This window comes from Nelumbo nucifera, chromosome 1, assembly GCF_055504915.1.
Source record: "Nelumbo nucifera cultivar China Antique chromosome 1, China Antique-T2T, whole genome shotgun sequence".
Taxonomy (NCBI): domain Eukaryota; kingdom Viridiplantae; phylum Streptophyta; class Magnoliopsida; order Proteales; family Nelumbonaceae; genus Nelumbo; species Nelumbo nucifera.
In genome coordinates, this window is record NC_142649.1 from 127,820,144 (window position 1) to 127,841,898 (window position 21,755).

The 21,755-nt window shown below is 35.9% G+C and overlaps 1 protein-coding gene across 1 annotated transcript; it reads right to left on the bottom strand.

The window, feature by feature from the left end:
- Positions 1 to 6,106: 6,106 nt before the first annotated feature.
- On the bottom strand, positions 6,107 to 10,197 carry LOC104613083 (pyruvate decarboxylase 1-like). Its single transcript, XM_010280774.3, has 7 exons — positions 9,341 to 10,197; positions 8,909 to 9,072; positions 7,672 to 8,233; positions 7,285 to 7,373; positions 7,091 to 7,208; positions 6,769 to 6,957; positions 6,107 to 6,489 (listed from the first exon to the last, which is right to left on the bottom strand). Exons 1-7 carry the CDS (start codon positions 9,815 to 9,817, stop codon positions 6,319 to 6,321), a joined length of 1,770 nt encoding a protein of 589 aa, XP_010279076.1. The 5' UTR covers positions 9,818 to 10,197; the 3' UTR covers positions 6,107 to 6,318.
- Between the last annotated feature and the right edge of the window lie 11,558 nt (positions 10,198 to 21,755).

Consider the following 21,755-nt stretch of genomic DNA (forward strand, 5'->3'; position numbering starts at 1 on the left):
TGGACTAAGTTAATGCAATCATTGATGATTTCGAGTTTGGACAAGAAGTTATTGATATTAGTAAATGTAAGATTGAACCCCTTGATCCATGCTGGAAGGATAAGAAACTACTTGTTCTGAGTATTGATTCACCATTTTCACTCTGCAAACTCAGGCATCGGTGGCCGGTGCCACCAGAACTAGGTCATCTCTCTCTCTCTCTCTCCAGCCGACACCATTTTCATCTTCTATCTTCTCACTTTTCTTCTCATTCTCAGTTTCTCACTCTTACTCTCAGAACCGATGAACCCATACGCACCATTTTCACTCTACAAACTCAGGCACTAGCGGCCGGTGCCATCAGAACTAGGTCATCTCTCTCTGATGGTGAGAACTCTCTCTCTTTATCTTCGGAGGACACCGTTTTCATCTTCTATCTTCTCACTGTCTCAATTTTCATTCTCACTCTCAAACTCCCAGGAAATGGCGAACTTAGACACCGATGCTCAAACTCCCAAGTCGGACTTCGAGCTTTTTATGAGGACTGGGCTCAGGCCCAAGTTGTAGGCCCATTAGTCGGGTTGGGCTTGGGCTCGAGCCTGAAAAATTTCTGTTAATGAAGAGCAAAAGCCCAGCCCGAGCCCATGAACAGGTCTAATTGTGAAGTAGAAGTGCTAGCTTGGTCATCTTTAATTAGAGGTACCTAGAAGATGAGGTATACCTACCACGTGGAGTAGTTAAGTGAGTCTACTAGACCTACCAGCTGATAAGACTTTATTATTTAATTGACACCTATATTTCTAATTTGTAATTTTAATTTTTGGCAATACACCTACTTATTTATCAAATTGAGACATTTTGATATCAAACTATAATAATTTTAGGGCTTTTTACGACAAAAAAGATTAATTAATTTATAAAACCAAGTATGCTTTGGAACAAATTGAAGCAACAAAAGAAAACAGGACAAAAGGTGAAATTGCCTTTCAGTCTTGCAATCCACAACTCTTTACTCCTTTGGTTAATCAATTCCCTCTATAGAGTGCATAATGCATCTCTCTCTCTCACATACACACACAAAGGATCCTAAGAAATTAATTCATTTTTTATACAAAGTTTCCTCTCCTAATTTTGCAATTTCAAAGGTGCTCTTTTTCTTATACATCTTATTCATTTTTTTCTTTTCTTTAATGAATTTCTTGGTTTCCTATTTGGATCATACACTGTGACTTCAATTTATGTATTGTTATTGAATCAAAACTGCATTGATGTATTGTTTAAACCGATATAAGTTTATCAAGGAATAAAATCTCAACTTTTTTATTTTCATTTATAGTGCTGAATATAATTAATTATAAGTTTTGGTTCTTATTTTGAGTTACTTTTATCCAATTGTTCTTATGTTAAAATGCTCCATGAGAATCTGACTACATTATAATCATGGTCATAGGATCTAGTAGAGTCACTATTTTGTAGTTAGATTGTATAGTACCCCTAGGCAAGTGAGCCAACAACCCATCTTAAATTCAACCCATTTCTTGGTGGTGGAAAACCATATGATGATATCATATCCTGCTAAACAACTGAGAGAAACCAATGAAGATAAGGCGACATAAATTCAAGTGGATTCTCTATTATCAATTGGATGATCAAATTAACACATGTAAAATGAATGTAAAAGAAAAAAGGGTTAAGTGGTTGTGTTTCAGCTTATTTGACTAAGGAATGTTGGGCATGCAATACATACTCATTCTTTGTGAAACAAATTCCAAATAAATAAAGACATGCTTTTACTATTGTTCTATTGGTCCATACAACTTCTCGTAAATGGTTTATATTTGTTTATGTGTTGCGTATTTTACAAGATTCTCTAAAGAAAACAAAGATAAATAATTTGCATGTCAGACAAAAAACGATGAAGAATAAATTGAGGAAAGAAATTTGGGAGAGAGTGGGGAGTTCCCAAAAGCTTAATTAGTCAAAAACTTTAGGTTTGTTTTCTTTTTCTTGCATCTTATGTTCTATACAATATTTATAGCTGTCATGCACATAAAGGGAACATCTTTTGAACCAATTGTATTAATTCCTTGAAATTTGTTTTCATATTAAAATACTATATGTGCTCTTAAAAGTACTCTAGTTCTGAATTGATGCTTGTCCTCCTACAGTTATTCTAATGTGCTTTATCTTTCCCATGTCACCCGCAGTATCAAACCATGCACTTAATAGATTGTGGAATAGATGTGGGTGTTTAATTTATTCTCATGGAAATTTGTTTTATTGTTATATTATTTTTCCTTGGGTTGAATGTTCATGTCTTTTATCTCATGTTTGCTTTATTGTTATATTGTTTTATTTACCTAATATATTATAATTTCACTTTGAGTTGTTACACATACAAATACGAAGGAGATTTATTAGATATGACTATATTATGTTTAGAAAATAGGGATCAATGATTTGCATGTCAGACAAAAAATGATAAAAAAAAAAATTTGGAATCAATAATTTTCAATACGCATTGTGTAACTCTTAAGAGAGGCCAACTTGGAATGACTAAAGATAATTGAAAATTGACCAACACAGATTAAGTCGAGTTGGGTTGGTGGTTTAATTAGTCTTATGAACAACCCTAATGGCATTGTTGGGGTTGTCTAGAATAGTTATAAAGTAGAATTAAAATCCATCTTGCAGGTTCTTGTACCCTCTTCCACAAGTATTTATAATTTTCTTGGTTAAAATTCCTCTACAAAATCAATATAGGTTTCCTTTTAAACCTATCATGTACAATACAATATCTATATTCAAGAACCTTCTCATGACAGGTTTCTCTGCCGCCTTTGTACCCTCCACCCTAAACCCCAAAGAGGGCTCAAGCCCCAACCCCATACTCCCCAACGCTTGAATTGGATATACTTAACTGCAACATCCCTTCCCTCTTGAACCAATACGACAAGATCTAAGTTTGCAATGATCACCACAACACCTCCAACAACACCCAATACATAAGCAAAACAACATGGGTTTTTCTACCACTAAGACTTCTATTTTCTCTGAAAGGGAAAAAAACCCTTGCAATTTTAGTAAAATGATAAAAAAATAATCACTTTGCTAAACTTAACTAATGGTAAAATAGCAATCCTCTAGAAAGTAAACCTTTAAATAAGTTATAGTTGTAGATCTAGCCACATAATAACAACCATTATTTGCTTGTTCTAATCCAATAAGATAATAACATTTGTATCTAATATATTTGAGCTAAAAGTCTAATGAACTAATCTTATTTAGCCATATCAACAATTATGGTTGTGTAACCCAAAAGAAATTGTTATAGCAAACATTGTCCAAGTTCTGCATAAGATGAAATCATGATCTCTCTATAAGTGCTAATGAATCCTCATTTAAGTTTATTCACATTCTTAGGATTCCCATATCATGTGATAATTTCTAGTCATTCCATTCCTATACTTGGTATTAGATTCATGTGCTTGGCTTCAAAATGGGATTGCACCACATTAGTGTCCTATGTCCATTGGTACTAGTGCTAATGAATCTTCAAAACTATATATCAGGTTGGGAGGGATGAGTTGTGTTTAGAAAAATGGAATCCAAGGCCTCAGTGTGAATATCCAAGAAAGTCCAAGTGCAAGCCCAAGATAATGTTAAATAGGATTATGATTACCATCCAAAGAATTAACTTAATTGAATCAGATGATGTTACCAACTTCACCCTGAGTTAAAAGCATTACGAGGGCACAAGTGACCACTTAACCAATGAAAGTTTTGTAGGTGCAATTGATAGTTATAAAATTGTTGCATGTCTTCTGCTAAGGTAAATGGGTTTTGCCTATGGTGATGGATAAAATCAATCATATTGTGATACCTATTTGCTTTACAAGTTTGTTAAATAAGTTGTTGGCAGAATTAAACCTTGAACCTGAATGGGTGTTTAGTCGAGTTGGTGATGAGTATTGTGTTGAATTATCATTTATTGTCAATGGAGAGGAATGGAAATTTAATGAGGATCCCAACGTTTCAATTAATGAATCTCAACAGTCTACCTCAAAGAGTGCAGTTGAGAGAATTAAATAGGAATATCACAGACATTGAAGATGCAAACTTCATAGACTAAAGAAACCATCATTTGCTTCCCTACAAACTTTAATTACAGGGACATGACTGATAGAAGTATTTCTCCCCCTATGTATTTTCCTTCTTGAGAGCTGAGATATTGTAGATTGTAATAAATATTTCATGTAACATGTATAAAATAATACATAAAGACAGGTAGGTAAAATGATAATCACTTTTTTACCTTGGGAGTAATAGCCAAAGGAAGGGTAAAATAGTGGGTTGTTCAATGCCTAGAAGTGCTATGCCTTTAGCAGGAAAGGTAGGGGAATAAGGGCAGGAGGTTGAGGATTTATCTAGCTGATGTGATTTGCAGCAGTAGGGCAAAAGCCGCAAAACCATTGGAGGGTTTAAAGGTTAGCTTGCTTCTGTAATTCACAATAGCAAAACCAAAACCAAGGGGAATTGAGATGACTTTAGGTTTATTATAAGATTGATGAGAGAGGGTCTTACAAAGTTGAGTTATGAACCATTCAAAAGTTCAACTTCAAATTTGATATATGTACATAAATTGTAGTCAAAAAACATCTTTCTTATGAGAATTCAGTTGAGTGTGATCTACAAGTTTTTTTTTTCTTTTTTGCCCCTCTTTTTGTTTAAGATTCCCATTCATTTTTGCAAGATTGTCATCTTGATTTTGGTGTTCTTTAACAATTGATACAGGTGAAAAAACATATAAGAGGAACAACAAAAGAAGAGTGAGGGGAAGAGAAATAAACAATAACTAATTTCTTGGTTACTGTAACATTTAATAACCTTTTATACTTTTATGATACATCCCATTTATGTTGCCTAAAACAGTGTAATGAGTTAATATGTTTTCATGTAACAAGACAAGGGAGAAGCCTATACATGGATTTTACAGTGTATCGAATGTCTTTTTTCTCCTGTATTGCTAAGTATACATGCATGCATTTGAAATGAAGTAAGCATGGTGTCCAATTAAATTTCATATATTATACAAAATTTGCATCCAACTATTAGACTGATGATATAATCATTTTTATCTTTCCTTATTCTGCCATCACCATTACAAGTTGAAACCTTATGTTTCCTCTTTCCTAATGCATCTTCCAAGTAGACCTGTTCATGGGCCGAGTGGCCCGACGGTCCGGCCCGGCCCGACCCAATCCCTAAACAGGATTAACCTCGGACCAAAAAGCCCAGCCCGCATAAAATTCGAACCAGGCTTGGACTTTGCCAAAATAGCCCGGCCCATACCCGACCCGACCTATAGTTAAACCTAAATAAACCCGGCCCAACCTATAATTAAACCTAAATAAAAACCCTATGTGATGTCTAATTTTTTGATTTGAGAAAATTGTTGATTCACTTGTAAGCCATTGTTCATTTAAATAGGGAAAAAAAAACATCTGAATTAAAATAGATAATGTCTATTTGAATAGGGAAAATTTTGAATTTCTTTTATTAGGTCGGGCTCCGGGTTTGAACTTGAACTTCGGACTTTTTATCAAAACCGGGCTTGAGCCCAAGTTATAGGCCCGTTGATCGGGCCGGGCTCAAACTTGGGCCTAACATTTTTCTGTTAATAAAGAGTCAAAACCCAGCCCGGCCCATGAACAGGTCTACTTCCAAGAAATTGCCTTCTCTCTAACGATTTGGTAAGCAGCTTTTATACCCCCATTCAATTCCTCTACACTGTATAGACTAATTAAAATTATAAAGTTCACAATTTTATATTTTTATTTAGGCTAACTAAAATAATCGAGTGATGGCCCCTGCCCCTCCGCTAGTTTTGTTGTTAAATAAATAAATAAATAAAAAATCTTCTTGCTTTAGATTTTATATGAGGGCTAGGCTCAAGCTCAAGATGTAGACTCAATGGTCGGACCGGACTTGAGCTCGGGCTTAAACAAATTCTCCTAGTGCCCATTTAGAAAGGCTTTCAGGATGCGACTTGACGTTCCGATCTGAACCCCACAAGACTACAAGAGAATGCAAGAAAGGTGTGTTTAGTGAAAATCTAGAAAGCCGATGATCACTAACGGTTGTTATTTTGATAATAAACTTCGTCTGGTTACAACAAACAAAGCGCCATGACAATAAAACCACTTACATCTCATTCTAAAGACACGTACGTGATTATGTATTTTACAATATATACTTACTCTTAGCATTATTACTCTGTCATCTCTACCTCCCCAACCCACCCACAAGAGGAAAAAGGACAACCAGCTTTCAGTGTACTCACTGGGGATTGGGAGGTCGGCTGTTTGCAGAACTAACTCGGGTACCCCACTCCAAAAGCTCCTTGCTAGTATCGTCCTTGTGCACAAGGATTTCAATGAAACACAAGGAATCTTGTTTGGCTCCTGTAGCTGTTGAAATCGCCTCTGTCAGCTCATCCTCTGTCCGGACCTGGATTTCAATTATCAAATCCACAAATCTACTTCTAAGTAGTGGGAATGGTTAATGATAAAACAAGCAATTATGCATTATTGTTGGCATAGCAGAGAAACCAGGTCAACCAAAAAAAAAACACTCAAACTGATCAATTTGGTATCAAGTCAATCCAGTTTCTTAGCTATAGCAACTGAAAGATGTTCATAGATGAGGTATGGACCACATCATTTCTGTTTCATGCATTTTGGTAAGAGAAATAAAATAGATGCTCAACATTTCTCTTTTCATGCTCACCTTGGCAGTCCAACATTTTCCTTCACCATCATGGATTGCATCCACAAGCCCAGTGTAGTCCCAGTTCTTGATTACATTGTAGGGGCCATCATGAATCTCCACTTCTATTGTATATCCTCCATTGTTGATGAGGAATATAATGCTCCTTTGACCACAACGGATCATTGTTGAAATATCCTGAGCTGTTACCTGAAGAATCAGAGACAGAGAATTGATTAGGTCCACAAGGCACTAAACCTGTTAGATCTACATATAAATCTATCTTATCTAGATCCAGCATGGAAGGATCATGTTATGACATAAAATGGGCACAGTGACAAACCTGGAAACTTCCATCACCAATGCAAGCAATCACACGCTTGTCTTGAGCAGCCTGGGCATACCCAAGTGTTGCACCCACTGACCAACCAATGGATCCATACTGCATTTGGAATTCATATCTGCATAAAAGTTGCTATTATATTTAATTTCTGGATGAAAAATGGGCAGAAACATTTAGATATCCCCATGCGTTACCCGCAATTTTCTGGAAGATGGAGCTTCTGGCAGTTGAACCACGAGTCCCCTGTATCAGCAATAACTGCAGTGTCTCCACTCAGCATATTCTGTTTAATGATTTGGGCTCCTCAGATAAACGTATATATTTCAAATGGCGGTACAAGAAAAATGTTTCAGAACAAACAGTGAGACGGCGTAAGTCATCAATTATCCATTCTTTTTATACTACGAAACCCACAAAAGGGTCCCCAGCAAAAAATGGTAACATCTGTTCTTTGAATATATGCCACATGCATGATAATGCTATTTAGATCTTAATAACACTCTAAAAGACAGAGTTAACCATACTCTCACTTAATCAACAAGGGGAATGGGATAAAATTTTAGATTGTCTTTGTGACTTGCCTGAATGTATTTGAAGAGTATGTTAACTCTCAGAGGTTCATCTTGATTGTGCTTGACAGGCATGCCTGGAGGAACAAAGATCCGGTGGTAATTCTCCATTGCTGTGGTATTTTTCTTCAGCTTCTTGGCCAGTCCAGTCAAGAATTCAGCCATGAAAACCCAACCAAAGGAAGGTCCATTACCAATAGTTACACGATTGGGCTGAACTACTACTGCTTTCTCCTTCTTGATCAGCAAAGAGTAGCCCACGGAGCTGTAGTCATTGAATATGGGGCCAACAAAAATATAGGCATCAGCAGACTCCACTATCTCACTGCAGAAGCCAGTGCTGATAGCACCCCAGTATGTTCCAATGAAGTGTGGGTGGTGCTCTGGCACCAACCCCTTGCCTGATGGCATAACTGCAATAGCATACCCACATGCATCAGCTAGCTCCACAAAGGCTTTTTGTGCCTTGGACACCCTTAGCTTGGGTCCACCCACAATGACAGGCTTCACAGCTTTATTCAGAAAATCAGCTGTTGCCTCGACTGCTGCTTCCAACCCCATTTGATTGCTCGTCCTGCACTCAAGTAGGTTCGATCATCATGAAAATCAATGACCTCACTTCATCTATTTATTGAGAATAAAAAAGCTTATGGTTCCAAGAAAGGAAGAGCATTTAATATTGTATTGAAGTTTAGGCCAGAGAATGGCGTCTATGAATCTTACTTGTTAGCCACAACATATTCTTGATTGGATGAAAATAGCAGCACCATCACAGGAAAAACTTTTTAGGTTCGCAAATATCATTCCTTAGTTGATCTAACATATTGAGGACAGGTAATTAAGGAGACAGGAACATAAAGTGTTTTCACTCAGGCTTCATTTATTTTAGTGTAAAAGGGCCGAAAAAATTGGCATGATTGATCTTCCCAACTAGTCAAACTATGTCATCTTCTGAAACAATTAATATTTCAGGGCAAAGTAACAAGAGTTATTTAGAGGAAAAAATAGTAAAACACCCATGAAATTTGGGGTTTATGAAGTCACTATTCAATTTAAAGGAGAAGTGATCTAGTTTTTGGTTCTTGAACAAAGGTTAACCAACACACTTGTACCATACAAAACGTCAAACAAGTTGAACTCATTAGAGGGGGCTTCACTTTATCTAACACCCCGTTCAGTTCATCTCACAGGAAACGTGAATTGCAGAATTGGGAAAGAAAAGAAGAAATCTAGAGAGGGGGAACCATACCATGGTGCGAGAAAGAAAGGAACAGGCTCCCTAGCAAACGTCGGGTGAGGAATTGCTGGCAAATTGCAGCTGATGCTAATGTAAACCGGCTTACTTTCCTTCAAAGCAGTCGAAATTGCGGTGTCGATCTGCTCGTGTGCATCCTCCAAGTTATTCACCACTGCCTGTTCCAGACATAACCATCGCCATAACAACAACATTAAATAAACAAACAAACAAACAAACCATTTCTTCAATTTCAAAGAATTTTCAAAATATATATATAAAAGAAGAAAATCACTACCCACTAGGATCCTACATAAACCAACGTGGGTAGTCTTCTTAACAAAATTATAAATTAACTAACATTATTAATTATAGCAACTTAGAAAACTTTAATAAAATCAAGTAATGACAGTTCTGTAATCCATGGCGGGTGGAACAGTAATTTGCCTGATGACATGTGACCGTCTGAAAGCACCGAATCTCCTGGCTGAAATCCGGCAATCCGATCGTATGGTGTAGAATGCGGTTCGTACCATAATCGTTGGAATTGGGCCCACCAACGATGCAAATAACAGGGAGGTTCTCACTGTAAGCACCGGCAACGGCGTTGAGGACGCTGAGCCCACCAACAGTGAAGGTGACGACGCAAGCACCAACTCCCTTGGCACGGGCGTATCCATCTGCAGCGTATCCAGCGTTGAGCTCGTTGCAGCAGCCGATGAGGCTGAGCTCCGGTTCAGCGACGAGGTGGTCGAGCAGCGTCAGGTTGAAGTCACCCGGCACAGAGAACACGTCATGGATGCCGATTTGGACCAGCCGACGAGCTAGGTGACGGCCGAGGGTGCCACTGGAAGAGCTACCCCGCACAGCAGGTTGGTTGGTGCTGGGATTCCCTGTAGCGCCGACTTGACTCTGGTTTTCCATTTTTGTTTCTGGATTTCCCACGAAAGAGTCCCAAACTGTGAATCAAACAAAACTAAGCTTAGGATGGTGAAGAGGCGATCATGGAGCTCTACCACCGCCATACTTAAGAAAAGGGAGAGTGCAAGGTGGGAAAGCAGACATGAAGCAACGTGTGAAGAGATGTGAGAGTAATCATGGAGAGCAGGGGTTGATTGATTCCATGATTCCCATGTAGAGATACACAGTGTTTTGATTTGATAACTTTCTATAGGTTTTGTTTCCTTCTTGTGTGCTGGAGCCTGGAGGGTTGCACTGTGTCTTAGAATTGGAGACCACTTGACGGAGAAGAGAGGCTATACTGGATTAAGACGACAATGAGACAAAAACGATTAATCCAGACCGTCCAAATTCTAGGCCCTGCTATCCCTTTTATAAATCTCATGAAAAAATCTACCTTATCCTTTTACACTTGGCATGAAGGAAGATTGCATGATGCATGCAAGAGGCCAGGAAGTGTAAGGTTATTTAGAAAAATATTTTTTATTTGAGGGTATATGCAGAATTCAGGTATATCTTCGGGAAAATTCCGATTAGACGATTAGTACGTTGTACTCAGGGTCTAGTGCTATTTTGGTATCAAAATAATTCAGTATCCGAATTTAGAATGTATCAATTCAGTATCACGTTGACATAAAATGAACGGTCTCAAATCCTTGATTAGGGCAATCTGGTGAAATTGATTTTATTAATAAAATTAATATTCTACATGATTTCCATTTAAAATAACAAAAAATAATAGTATATAATAAAGATTAATAATTAACAAAATTATACCATTTAATTTTACATTAAATTTTATTAATCTAAAATTAATTTAAATTCCATTTAAAACATAACAAAGTTTTAGTAATATGTAATAAAATTAAGAAAATTTAATACAATTTTAATATTAAATTTGAATTTTTATTAAATTTAGGAACTAATTGGTAATAACTAATAGAAATTAATAAAAATCTATATAAATTTCATTCGATCGTCCAAGTGGAATGGATCAGACCATGACATGTCAGCTATAAATATATATTATATTTGATATATATATTAACATTTTTATTTTAGTTTTTGATATTTTATTTGTAAAAAATGTATAAACTTGAGATTTGAGACCAAAGAGGGGTTTTCATGAAAATAGCAAGGATTGTGCTTTGATACAACCTACTATGACTCAATGATTGGATTAAATGGATCAATTCAACCGCCTATGTCAAATGATATCAAAGGACAGGTTTTAGGAGAACCACATCTAGAAACATGATCAGATGATGGTTTGAATAGTTCAATTTAAAAATTAACGAAATCTAGAGAAATAACAATAATATTTTGCACCAGTCTAAGTCTTTGACTAGGGATGCTTGAGCTTTATCCATATATTACGCCTATCATATATGTATCCACATCGTTGATTTTCGATCTCAATTATTTCAAATTTGGATGATGTATTTATGTAATTGGATCAGATCTGAATATTATAATTTATATTAAATTAATAATCAGATTGTATTTGAATTTGACTCTATCCGATTCTATTAAAATCCAAATCCAATTATTTCATTATATGTATCAATTTTAACATATAAATTTTATATAATTATATTTGAAGTTATAAAAATATGTTCTATATATTATATTATATATGAATATATATATATATATCTAATAAATTTAGTATGCTATATTTATATTAATTTATTATATATAAAGTTGAAAATTAAATACATTTTTAATTTTTTTAATATTTTAAAAAATTTATAATGGAATCAGATAAAATCTGAATCTGATCTGAGTCCGTTAAGATTCAAATTCGAATCCAAATCCAAATCTTTAAACCTAATCGAATTTAAATATAAATTCTCGGTAATCAAAACATATCTGAATTTTGCTGCATCCAATCCAAATCCGATCCAACTACAGTCCTGAATGATAGCTAGGGGTTTAAACTTGGATTGTCCGAATGGAAGAACTTCAATGACATAGATTAGAGTTTGGGCCCATTCAAATTCCACACAAATGCTCGATCCAACCCAATTCAAGCTGCATTCATTCTACTTGGAAAGAAAATTATCTATGCATTATGTTTTAGGTTTATAGAATCATAACTCCTGATTCTAGTCGTCCAGCTTCATTTGGCCCAACCCAAGTTAAATTGGCCCAACCCAAGTGGATGATCCGATGAGAAAGTATTAGATCTCAATATTTTTGAAATGGATTTTTGGCTCTGATAATTCTTAAACCTTGTGAAAAGGCTAATTTCAAACTTAAAGAATAAAAAGGTCATTATCGACCCCAGATTTTGATAAAAGAAAAAGTCATTTTTAGGCGAAAACAGACGGCAGTTGTAAATTCATTAGACAACATTATGTGGCACTGCTAAAGTTTGACAAAAGCTACTTTCGACCCTAAAGTATGAAAATGGGCCACTTTAATAAAGTTAGTCAAGTAAATTACTTCAAGGTATAATTAAATGACCCTAAAGTTAATTTACTTGATTAAGTAAATTAAAAATTACACTAATCAAGATGGTTAAGTAAATTAAGTAATTAAATAAGTAAATTAAATTAATTAAGGAAATAAAGTTAATTAGTTAAGTTTAATAAATAAAATTAATTGATCTAAATAAGTAAATTAAGCCAACTAAGCAAGGTTTTAAAAACCAACTCAAAATGGAACCACTTTAGTCACCGGTTTCTAAGTTAATGGTTCGATTGTTTGGTCTGAATGGATCATCACATGATGTTTTGAAAAATAAAAATAAAATATAATTAAAATAAAAAATTTCATAGAAATATGTTCTGGATCAATCAGTTTAGTGGTTCAACCATTTTGGGTCAGTAGTTTGTTGACTAAGTTAAAGAATTTCAAGAAATGGTCAATTGTCCAATTCCATTTTATACTTGGCCCATAAGTTTTTTAAAATACATGACTTAGTTAACAAACTTGTCCTAGACAGTTGAATTGGTAAATTGTTTTATATATATATAATTTTTTAATTATATATAATCTTTATTTTTTAAAATGTCATGGGTTGATCCATTTGTACCAAATGGCCAAATTGTTGACCTAGAAACTAGTGGCCAAAGTGGTTCTATTTTGGGTTGGTTTTTAAATTACCTTGTTTAATTGGCTTAATTTGCTTATTTAGATTGATTAGCTTTGTTTGTTTAATTTAATTAATTAACTTTTGTCTCCTTAATTAATTTAATTTACTGATTTAATTGCTTAATTTACTTAATTATCTTAATTAAAGTAATTTATTTAGTCTAATTAACTTAATTAAACAAATTAAATACTTTATGGTCATGTAATTAATCAACATTATTAATTAATTAATTAAATTAAAACTTAATTATACTTTAGGGTCATTTAATTAGACACTGAAATAATTTACTTAATTAACTTAATTAAAGTGGCCCATTTTTAAATTTTAGGTCAAAAGTGGCCTTTTTCAAACTTTAACAATGCCATATAACATTGTCTAAGGGATCTGTAAACACCGTTTCAAACGCTTTGTGCCTATAAATAGCCTTTTATCAAAGGTTAAGGGTCGAATATGACCATTTTCATTCTTTAGGGTTGAAATTGGCCTTTTACAAAATTCAGGGTTTTGTAGAGCCGAAAACTCTTTCTTAAATGTTCAATGGTACTTTCCAATAAGCTTGAGGCTTGTTCACCTTGGGAGATTGAAGCCCTCGCATTACTAGAAGCTCTTGAATTGGTTTCTAGTCTCCAGCTCCATCATGTTTTTCCTTGAAAGGGATGCTCATATTGTCATTCATTCCCCGTTGGAGGGAAGAAGTTCGACGACCTCCTTGGTGCATCTCCAATGTAATTGCTGACTGGGGGGAATTTTTTGGTAGCATTCCCTATTGTTCAATCTCATGGTTTTTAAAACTGACCTGGATACCGAATTGGTCAGGGGTCCATCCTGTTACCGGGTCGAACAATCTGATGGTTCGAACCAAACAGTCAGTCCGTTCTAACAAAAAAATTAAAAAAAAAAGTAAAAAACAGTTAAGATCATTTAAACGATTCAAAGGTTAATCGCCCGATTCAGTGGTATGCTGACCAAAATAAAAAAAATCCGATTTTAAAGGGAAACAGAACCAATCACCTGACCAGTTCCCGATTTTTCCGATCCAATCCGATTTTAAAAACTGGGCTCAATCTCTTCTTTTCCAACATCATGTAATGTTGTTGCACATTGAATTGCAAGAAGAGCACTTACTCATCTCATGTCACTACATGGTCTTACCCCTCCTGACTTCATGCGGGAGGCTTTGAACTCAGATTGTGAATTAAGCAATGATTATTTGTTTTTGCCTTTGGCGTAAAAAAAAATGCTTGTGCGCCATCAAAACTTAAGATACGCTCAACCCAAGCTGCCGAAGTTGAACCTTTATTTAGGGTTTTTGCTTTGGGCAACCAATCCAACATTCCAACCTGAAACCGATGTGTTTTTGTCGTAAAGTTTGCAATTATATATTCAATATTCTCATACATGTATTGAGAGTGGGAGAAAAGAGGATGGTAATGAAGAGTGGTTTATTGTAAAAACATATAGTATCCCTTTATTAGTTCTGGTCACCGGAAAATGATGAATCCGGTGACTAGTAGTTCCAATAGGTCGAGTGTCGGAATCTTGTTATAAAACATTAGTTGATGTATGTCTTATTTTCATAAACATTATGTGTTTACATTAAAATGATATAATGTCCGCATGTTTTGTAAATTTGATAGATAAAGTTCAATTCTGAACCCAACTAGCCTAGGCCGATCATAATGGAACTGGGTCAGGGTTGAAAAATCCCGGCTGGAGATTGAATTAGGTTAGCTTTAAGGGTAATGATTTTAATGCATCAGATCAGGTTAGGTTAAGGTTTGATCTCAATCCGAGCCAAGCCTAATTTGCAGTCATGGTTCAAAGTATCGACACGTATTGGACTGTATTGGTCGATACATATCGTTCTGGCACCCCACCGATATGCTCCTACAGTGGGTGTACTAGTGGTCTGATCGGTTCAAGGTATGACGAAGACCTAAACCGGTTCCCCTGAACCAGTTGGCGAAAAAAAATTCACTTAAAGGAGTATCAATTCGTCCGATATGCCCATACCGGCGTATTGGGCGTATCGATATTTTGAACCTTGGTTGCAGTGTTGCACCGAACGTAAAATTACTAGGTTTAACATTCTATCTAAAGCTGAATTTGGATTGTGTAGGGGCTGTATCTATATTGGATCCGATTAAAAAGGGACTACCAACAATTAGATTCTATCGAGCTTGAGTTCAATTTAAACAAACTGGCACCAATTACAGCCCTATATCCAACTAACCATGTTCATATTTGCTTGTTAAGCCATGAGCATCTCATCCTATTGTTGGGTGTGGGTCCAGCCCATATGAGGGGCCCACTCACTTTTATTTGTTCCCAAAAGGAGCCATATAGTGGAAACCAAAAAGGATCCCACCTTTTATGTTTTTGGGCATCATGTTTCGTAAACTGAGAAAAAACAAGAGAGAAAAAGAAAACACAGAACCGGGGGTTTCTGGGTTTTTGAGTTGGTGAAGAAGAGAAGAAGAGAATTGATTTTTCTACTTCATTCAAGGCCAAGCTCGGAGGTGTTTCAAGTCCGTTCTTGATGATATTAAGTGCTAGAGTTAAGAATCCCACTCCAGTTCAGATTTGGTGATTCTTCCTTTCTCTACTTCTTAATTCAGATTTACAGCAACTTTGTGAGATCTAAACCTCTATTTGTGATGAGTACATGGTTTACCTACAATTTATGAAGTTTTATGATGGTTTCACCCCATTTTTAGTTTAATTTCAGGAAATATTTCAGGGAAATCAATACAAGAAAAAGAAGGCATAAAACAAGAAAAAAAAGAGCCAAAATTAAATTAATTTAGCCCACCCTAGCCAAGAGAGCAATAAAGGATCACTCGGCCCATGTAGCCCATGCTACACTCTTTGGGAGAACCCAAAGAGAGAGCCTAGCAAGAAAGCTAAATTCGGCCCAACAAAGAGGAGGCCCATTTCAGCTCAAGAGCAGCTTAGATTGTAACTCAAAATAACTCAAAATTCAGCTAAGTTATAGCCCAAAAGGAGCTACGGGCGGCAACTTCTAGATGCTTCAAGAGAAGAAAGAGGGGTAGCACTCTAGAAGGTTCAAGAGGAGAGAAGGGCAACCAATTCTAGAAGCTTCAAGAAAGGCCTCTAAACTCCTTGAAAGCCTATTTAAGGAGATCTCTTAAAGGGGGAAGGTGTTCCAATTTCCTAAGTTCAAGACTCTCTAGTCCCTTGGGTTCGAAATTCAAGAAGAGGAGAACAGAGAGCTAGGCGCAAGAAGAATAAGGAGCTGAGGAGATCCAAGCATCCAAGAGAGAAGAAGGTGAGTTCAAAGGAGGGGAAGCTTGATTGAGAGATCTAGGTTACATTCTTACTCAGATTTTGTTTTCTTTGAATTTGAATTCAGCTTTAGATCATATAGTTTCTCTTCCTTTCTTTTTTCTTTCTTGCTGTAATGGAGATTGAATGTTGTAAATTCAGATTATGTAATTAAGTTTTCTTGAATCATTCGAATGGATTAGATCCAGCTTTGATGTTCTTGATTAGAGAATTGATTGTAGAACTGTTGGGCCGAATTGTTCTCTTACAAATCCATATCTGAAATTTTAGATCTGAGATTTGTAATGTCTGAATTGCTTGCGAAAGAATTTAGACATTCATTATTCAGCTTGACTGATTTGTTCTAACCTCTTGGAATTTCTAGAGTGCTTGAGAGAGACTCTAGAAATTCGGATCTGCTACTCAAGAACTGAATTAAATGTAAGGTTAGAGATAACTTGCACAATTCAGTTGGTGATCAATTCAATCTCAATTGATGCCCTTGAATTGTTTGATCTAATGCATGCATGAATGATTAGATTCTTGATAGAGATATAAGAATCATCATTCATGCATAGGATGAACATGCACTTGAAAGAGGTTCATTGCCTTGGGGTTTCACCAAACCAAGGCTGAATCATACTCTATTCGATTGATCTAAAATGGCTGATTGCTAAATCATGAATTTGTAATTTTAGCCTATTCTCTCAACTTGAATGCAAGGTGTTGAACCAATTAGGTAGTTTGTAGTTTAGAATTTCATATTTGAATAAACTATAGTGTTCGATTAATCATATAAGAGCTGGCTGGTTTAGTATTAGCAATTGCTACCTAAATCCTCGTGGGAACAATACTCTACTCATCTATTTATTACTTGAACGGCTAGTGCACTTGCTAGTGTCACAATGACCCACCAGTTTGTCTTATATCCACCTTGCATTTAGTGATGTTAATGTTGTTCTTGTGAGCCAAGGATTATTTCCTTGATGTTTGTAAGCCTCTAATTGCAACTAGAGAAGACTATTGTACCCATTAATTTCTGAATCAGTGGAAGGCTTTTATGGACCATAGGTTCCGTGGTTTTTCCCATATTTCGGGGTTTTTCATGTAAAAAATTCTGGTGTGCTACTGTGTGATGATTGTTATCTGTTTTTCTGTTACTTGGCTGAATTGTTTACTTGTTATCATTGTTGTTGGCATACCTATTTTCACACACAAACTTAGGGGAAATGTTCTTGATGTCCTGGATTGGTTTTACACTAATTTCTGCTATTATAGTGTATCTTTCCCAACAGTGGTATCAGAGTTAAGTTGGCTGAAATTAATTGTTTATGTGGATATAAATGGAGAATTCTCGGGTGTTATGATAAAATTGACTTCATTAAATTATGCCATTTGGAAACTCAGAATGGAGGGCATTATTTATTGCAAAGATTTGTACTTACCCATAAGAGGTGATGAAGCAAAGCCAAGTGACAAATCAAGTGATGAATGGATAATTCATGCATAGGAAAACTGTAGGCCAAATCCAACAATGGATTGACCACAGTCTTTTTCACCATGTTGCACAAGAAACTAGGGTTGATGTTTTGTGGAAAAAATTAGATTCAATGTATGAAAGGAAAACGGGTTTAAACAAGGCTGCATTTATTAGAAAACTTGCACATTTGAGATATAAAGATGGGATTAATACATCTGAACATTTGAGTTATTTTCAAGCTTTGATAAATCAATTGACTACTATGAAAATGAATCTGGATGATGAAGTATAGGCCTTGTTGTTACCTAGTTCCTTCCTTGACAATTGGAAAACCTTGGTGGTTTCAGTCAGTAATTCAGCCCCTAATGGTATAATAACCATTGACACGGTCAAAGATGCTTTGTTGAATGAAGAGTCCAGGAGGAAAAAACAAGGGACTTATTTAGAATCTCAAGCTCTTGTGATAGAAAAGAAAGAAAGATAGAGAAGAAGTAAGAACAGAGGTCCCCGTAACAAATATGATAAATGTAGAGGAAGGTCCAGGTCAAGAAAAATATTATTTGTCATCACTGTAATAAATCGGGACATTACAAGAATGAATGCAGGATCTGGAAAAGAAAACAAGTCAAAGGGAAAGGTGGAGGCAAGAAAAAAGAAAAAGATACTACAGCCGTTGCAGCCGATGGTGATGTTGTTATTGTTTGTGATGATAACTATGTCAACTTTGCATGCCCAGACAGTGATTGGGTCATAGATTCAGGTGTTTCTTTTCATGTTACTTCTCATAAATTCACCACTTACACTACAGGTGATTTTGGACATGTTCGTATGGGGAATATTGGTGTATCCAAGATTGTTGGCATGAGATACATTTGTCTAGATAGCAATACCAGTTGCAAATTAATTTTGAAGAATGTTAGACATGTTCCTGATATCCGCCTAAACCTGATTTCCACTGGCAGGTTAGATGATGAAGGCTATGCAAACACCTTCAGTGATGGAAAATGGAAGCTCAGTCGGAGTTCACTCATTGTGGAAAAGGGAAAGAAGCACAATACTCTTTATGTGATGCAAGTAAGGTTGAGCAAAGGAGAGGTGAACGCAATTCATGATTCATCCATTGAGCTTTGGCATCAGAGGCTTGGACATTTGAGTGAAAAGGGTTTCATATACTTTCTAGAGAAAATCTTCTTCTTGATGTGAAATGTATGCCTCTTGAAACATGTGTACATTGCTTAGTTAGCAAACAGAATAGAGTTGCATTTTATAAATTTTCTCCATCGAAAGGCTCATGTTTTAGATTTAGTTTACACTAATATTTGTTACATGAAAGATAGATCTCTTGGTGGTGCATTATATTTTGTGACATTTATTGATGCCACTCTAGAAAAGTGTGGACATTTTCCTTGAAATTTAAGGATCAAGTGTTGGATGTTTTCAAGTATTTTCATGCCAATGTTGAAAGAGAAATAGGGAAAAAGTTGAATTGCATCCGAGCTAATAATGGTGGTGAATATAGGGGTCATTTTGAAGAATATTATAGGATTCATGGTATCAGGCTTGAGAAAAGTGTTCCTAAGACTCCTCAACGCAATGGAGTAGCAGAGAGAATGAACAGAACAATTATTGACAAAATCAGATGCATGCTCTCTCATGCTAAGTTACCTAAATCATTTTGGGGTGAGGCTATGAGAACTGCAATTGACCTCATTAACCTTTCTCCTTCAATTCCTTTGAAGGGAGATACTCCAGAGAGAGTTTGGACAGGGAAAGCCATATCATATAGTCATTTGAAAGTATTTGGTTGTAGGGCACTTGTTCATATTCCTAGAGATGAAAGATCCAAGTTTGATGACAAGACTAAACAATGCATTTTCTTAGGCTATGGGCACGAAGAGTTTGGGTACAGGTTATGAGATCTAGTAGACAAGAAAGTGATTAGAAGCAAAGATGTTGTATTTCTTGAAGATCAAACAATTGAAGATATAGAGAAAATTGATAAACCAAAATTCTCTGTTGATGTTTCAATTAACTTGGATCTGGTTTTCCCACCTACAGTTGATGGTGATCACGGGGGAATTGTACCAAATGAATAGGATGATACAGTCAGATGAAACTCCTGCAAATGAAAATACAGAGGGAGTACATAATGAACTTCACCACCAGTTCAACCTAAAATATCAACTAGAAAAGGAAGACCTTCCACTAGGTATCTTCCACATAAGTATGTGATGTTGATAGATGGGGGTGAGTCAGAGACTTATCAAGTGGCTATGTCGCATGACAAGAAAAATGAGTGGCTAAAAGCAATGCAAGAGAAATTAAAATCCTTACATGAGAATCACACCTATGACTTGGTGAAATTACTAAAGGGCAAAAGGGCACTCAAAAACAAATGGGTTTACAAATTGAAATCTAATGAGAGTGGCTCACAACTAAAATACAAGGCAAGGCTAGTTGTGAAGGGTTTCAGTTAGAAAAAGGGTATCAACTTTGAAGAAATATTATCTTTTGTGGTGAAAATGTCTTTTATTCGAGTTGTACTTGGACTAGCTGCAAGTCTAAATTTGGAAATTGAACAACTTGATGTGAAGCCCGCATTCCTTCATGATGATTTGGAAGAAGAAATCTATATGGAGCAACCCGAGGGATTCAAAGAAAAAGGAAAAGAACATTTTGTGTGCAGATTAAATAAAAGCTTGTATGGGTTGAAACAAGCACCAAGATAGTGGTATAACAAATTTGACTCCTTCATGGTTGATCATGGATACACTAGGACCACTTCAGATCATTGTATATTTGTAAAAAAATTTCCTAATGGTGATTTCATTATTCTCTTGCTTTATATTGCTGATATGTTGATAGTTGGGCATGATTCTAACAAGATTGACAGGTTGAAAAGGGAGCTTAGCAAGTCTTTTGCAATGAAGGACTTGGGACCGTCTAGACAGATTCTTGGGATGAAAATCTCTTGAAATAGGTAGAATGAAAAGTTATGGTCATCTCAAGAAAAATATATTAAGAAGGTTCTTGAGAGGTTCAACATGAGCAATGCAAAACCAGTGGCTACTTCACTTATAGGTCATTTCAAGCTCAACACTAAACAATGTCCTACAAGTGAGAAAGACAAAGCAGAAATGAAGAAAGTGTCTTATGCTTCAACAGTTGTCAGTTTAACGTATGCTATGGTGTGCACGAGGCCAGATATTGCTCATGCTGTTGGTATAGTTAGTTGGTTTCTCTCTAATGCTGGCAAAGAACATTAGACAGTAGTAAAATGGATATTCAGGTATCTCAGATGTATTCAGATATGCTTATGCTTCAGGAATGCTAAAGTCATGTTGGATGGGTATACAGATGCAGACATGGCCGGTGATGTTGATTGCCAAAAGTCCACTTCGGGATACTTAATGACTTTTGCAGGGGGAGCAATTTCATGGTAATCCAAACTTCAAAAGTGTGTTGCATTGTCCATTACAGAGGCTGAATACATTGCACCTATAGAAGCTTGTAAGGAAATCCTATGGTTGAAAAAGTTCTTACAAGAATTGAGAATGAAACAAGAAAGATATGTTCTCTATTGTGACAGCCAAAGTGTTATCCATCTCTCTAAAAATCCAACTTTCCACTCAAGATCCAAACACATTGATGTAAGATACCACTGGATTCGGGATGTGTTGGATATGAAGTTGTTGAACATTGAGAAGATTCATACTAATGAGAATGGTGCAAACATGTTAACAAAGTTCTTTTCTAGAGACAAATTTGAATTCTGCAAAGATGCTGCGGGCTTGGTGAAACCCCCCATATGAGCTGGAGGGGGAAAATCGTTGAGTGTAGGTCCAACCCATATGAGGGGCTCACCCACTTTTATTTGCTCCCAAAAGGAGTTGTATAGTGGAAGCCAAAAAGGCTCCCACCTTTTTTGTTTTTGGGCATCATGTTTTGTAACCACCGAACTGAGAAAAGCAAGAGAGAGAAAGAAAACATAGAACCGGGGGTTTCTGGGTTTTTGAGTTTGTGAAGAAGAGAAAAAG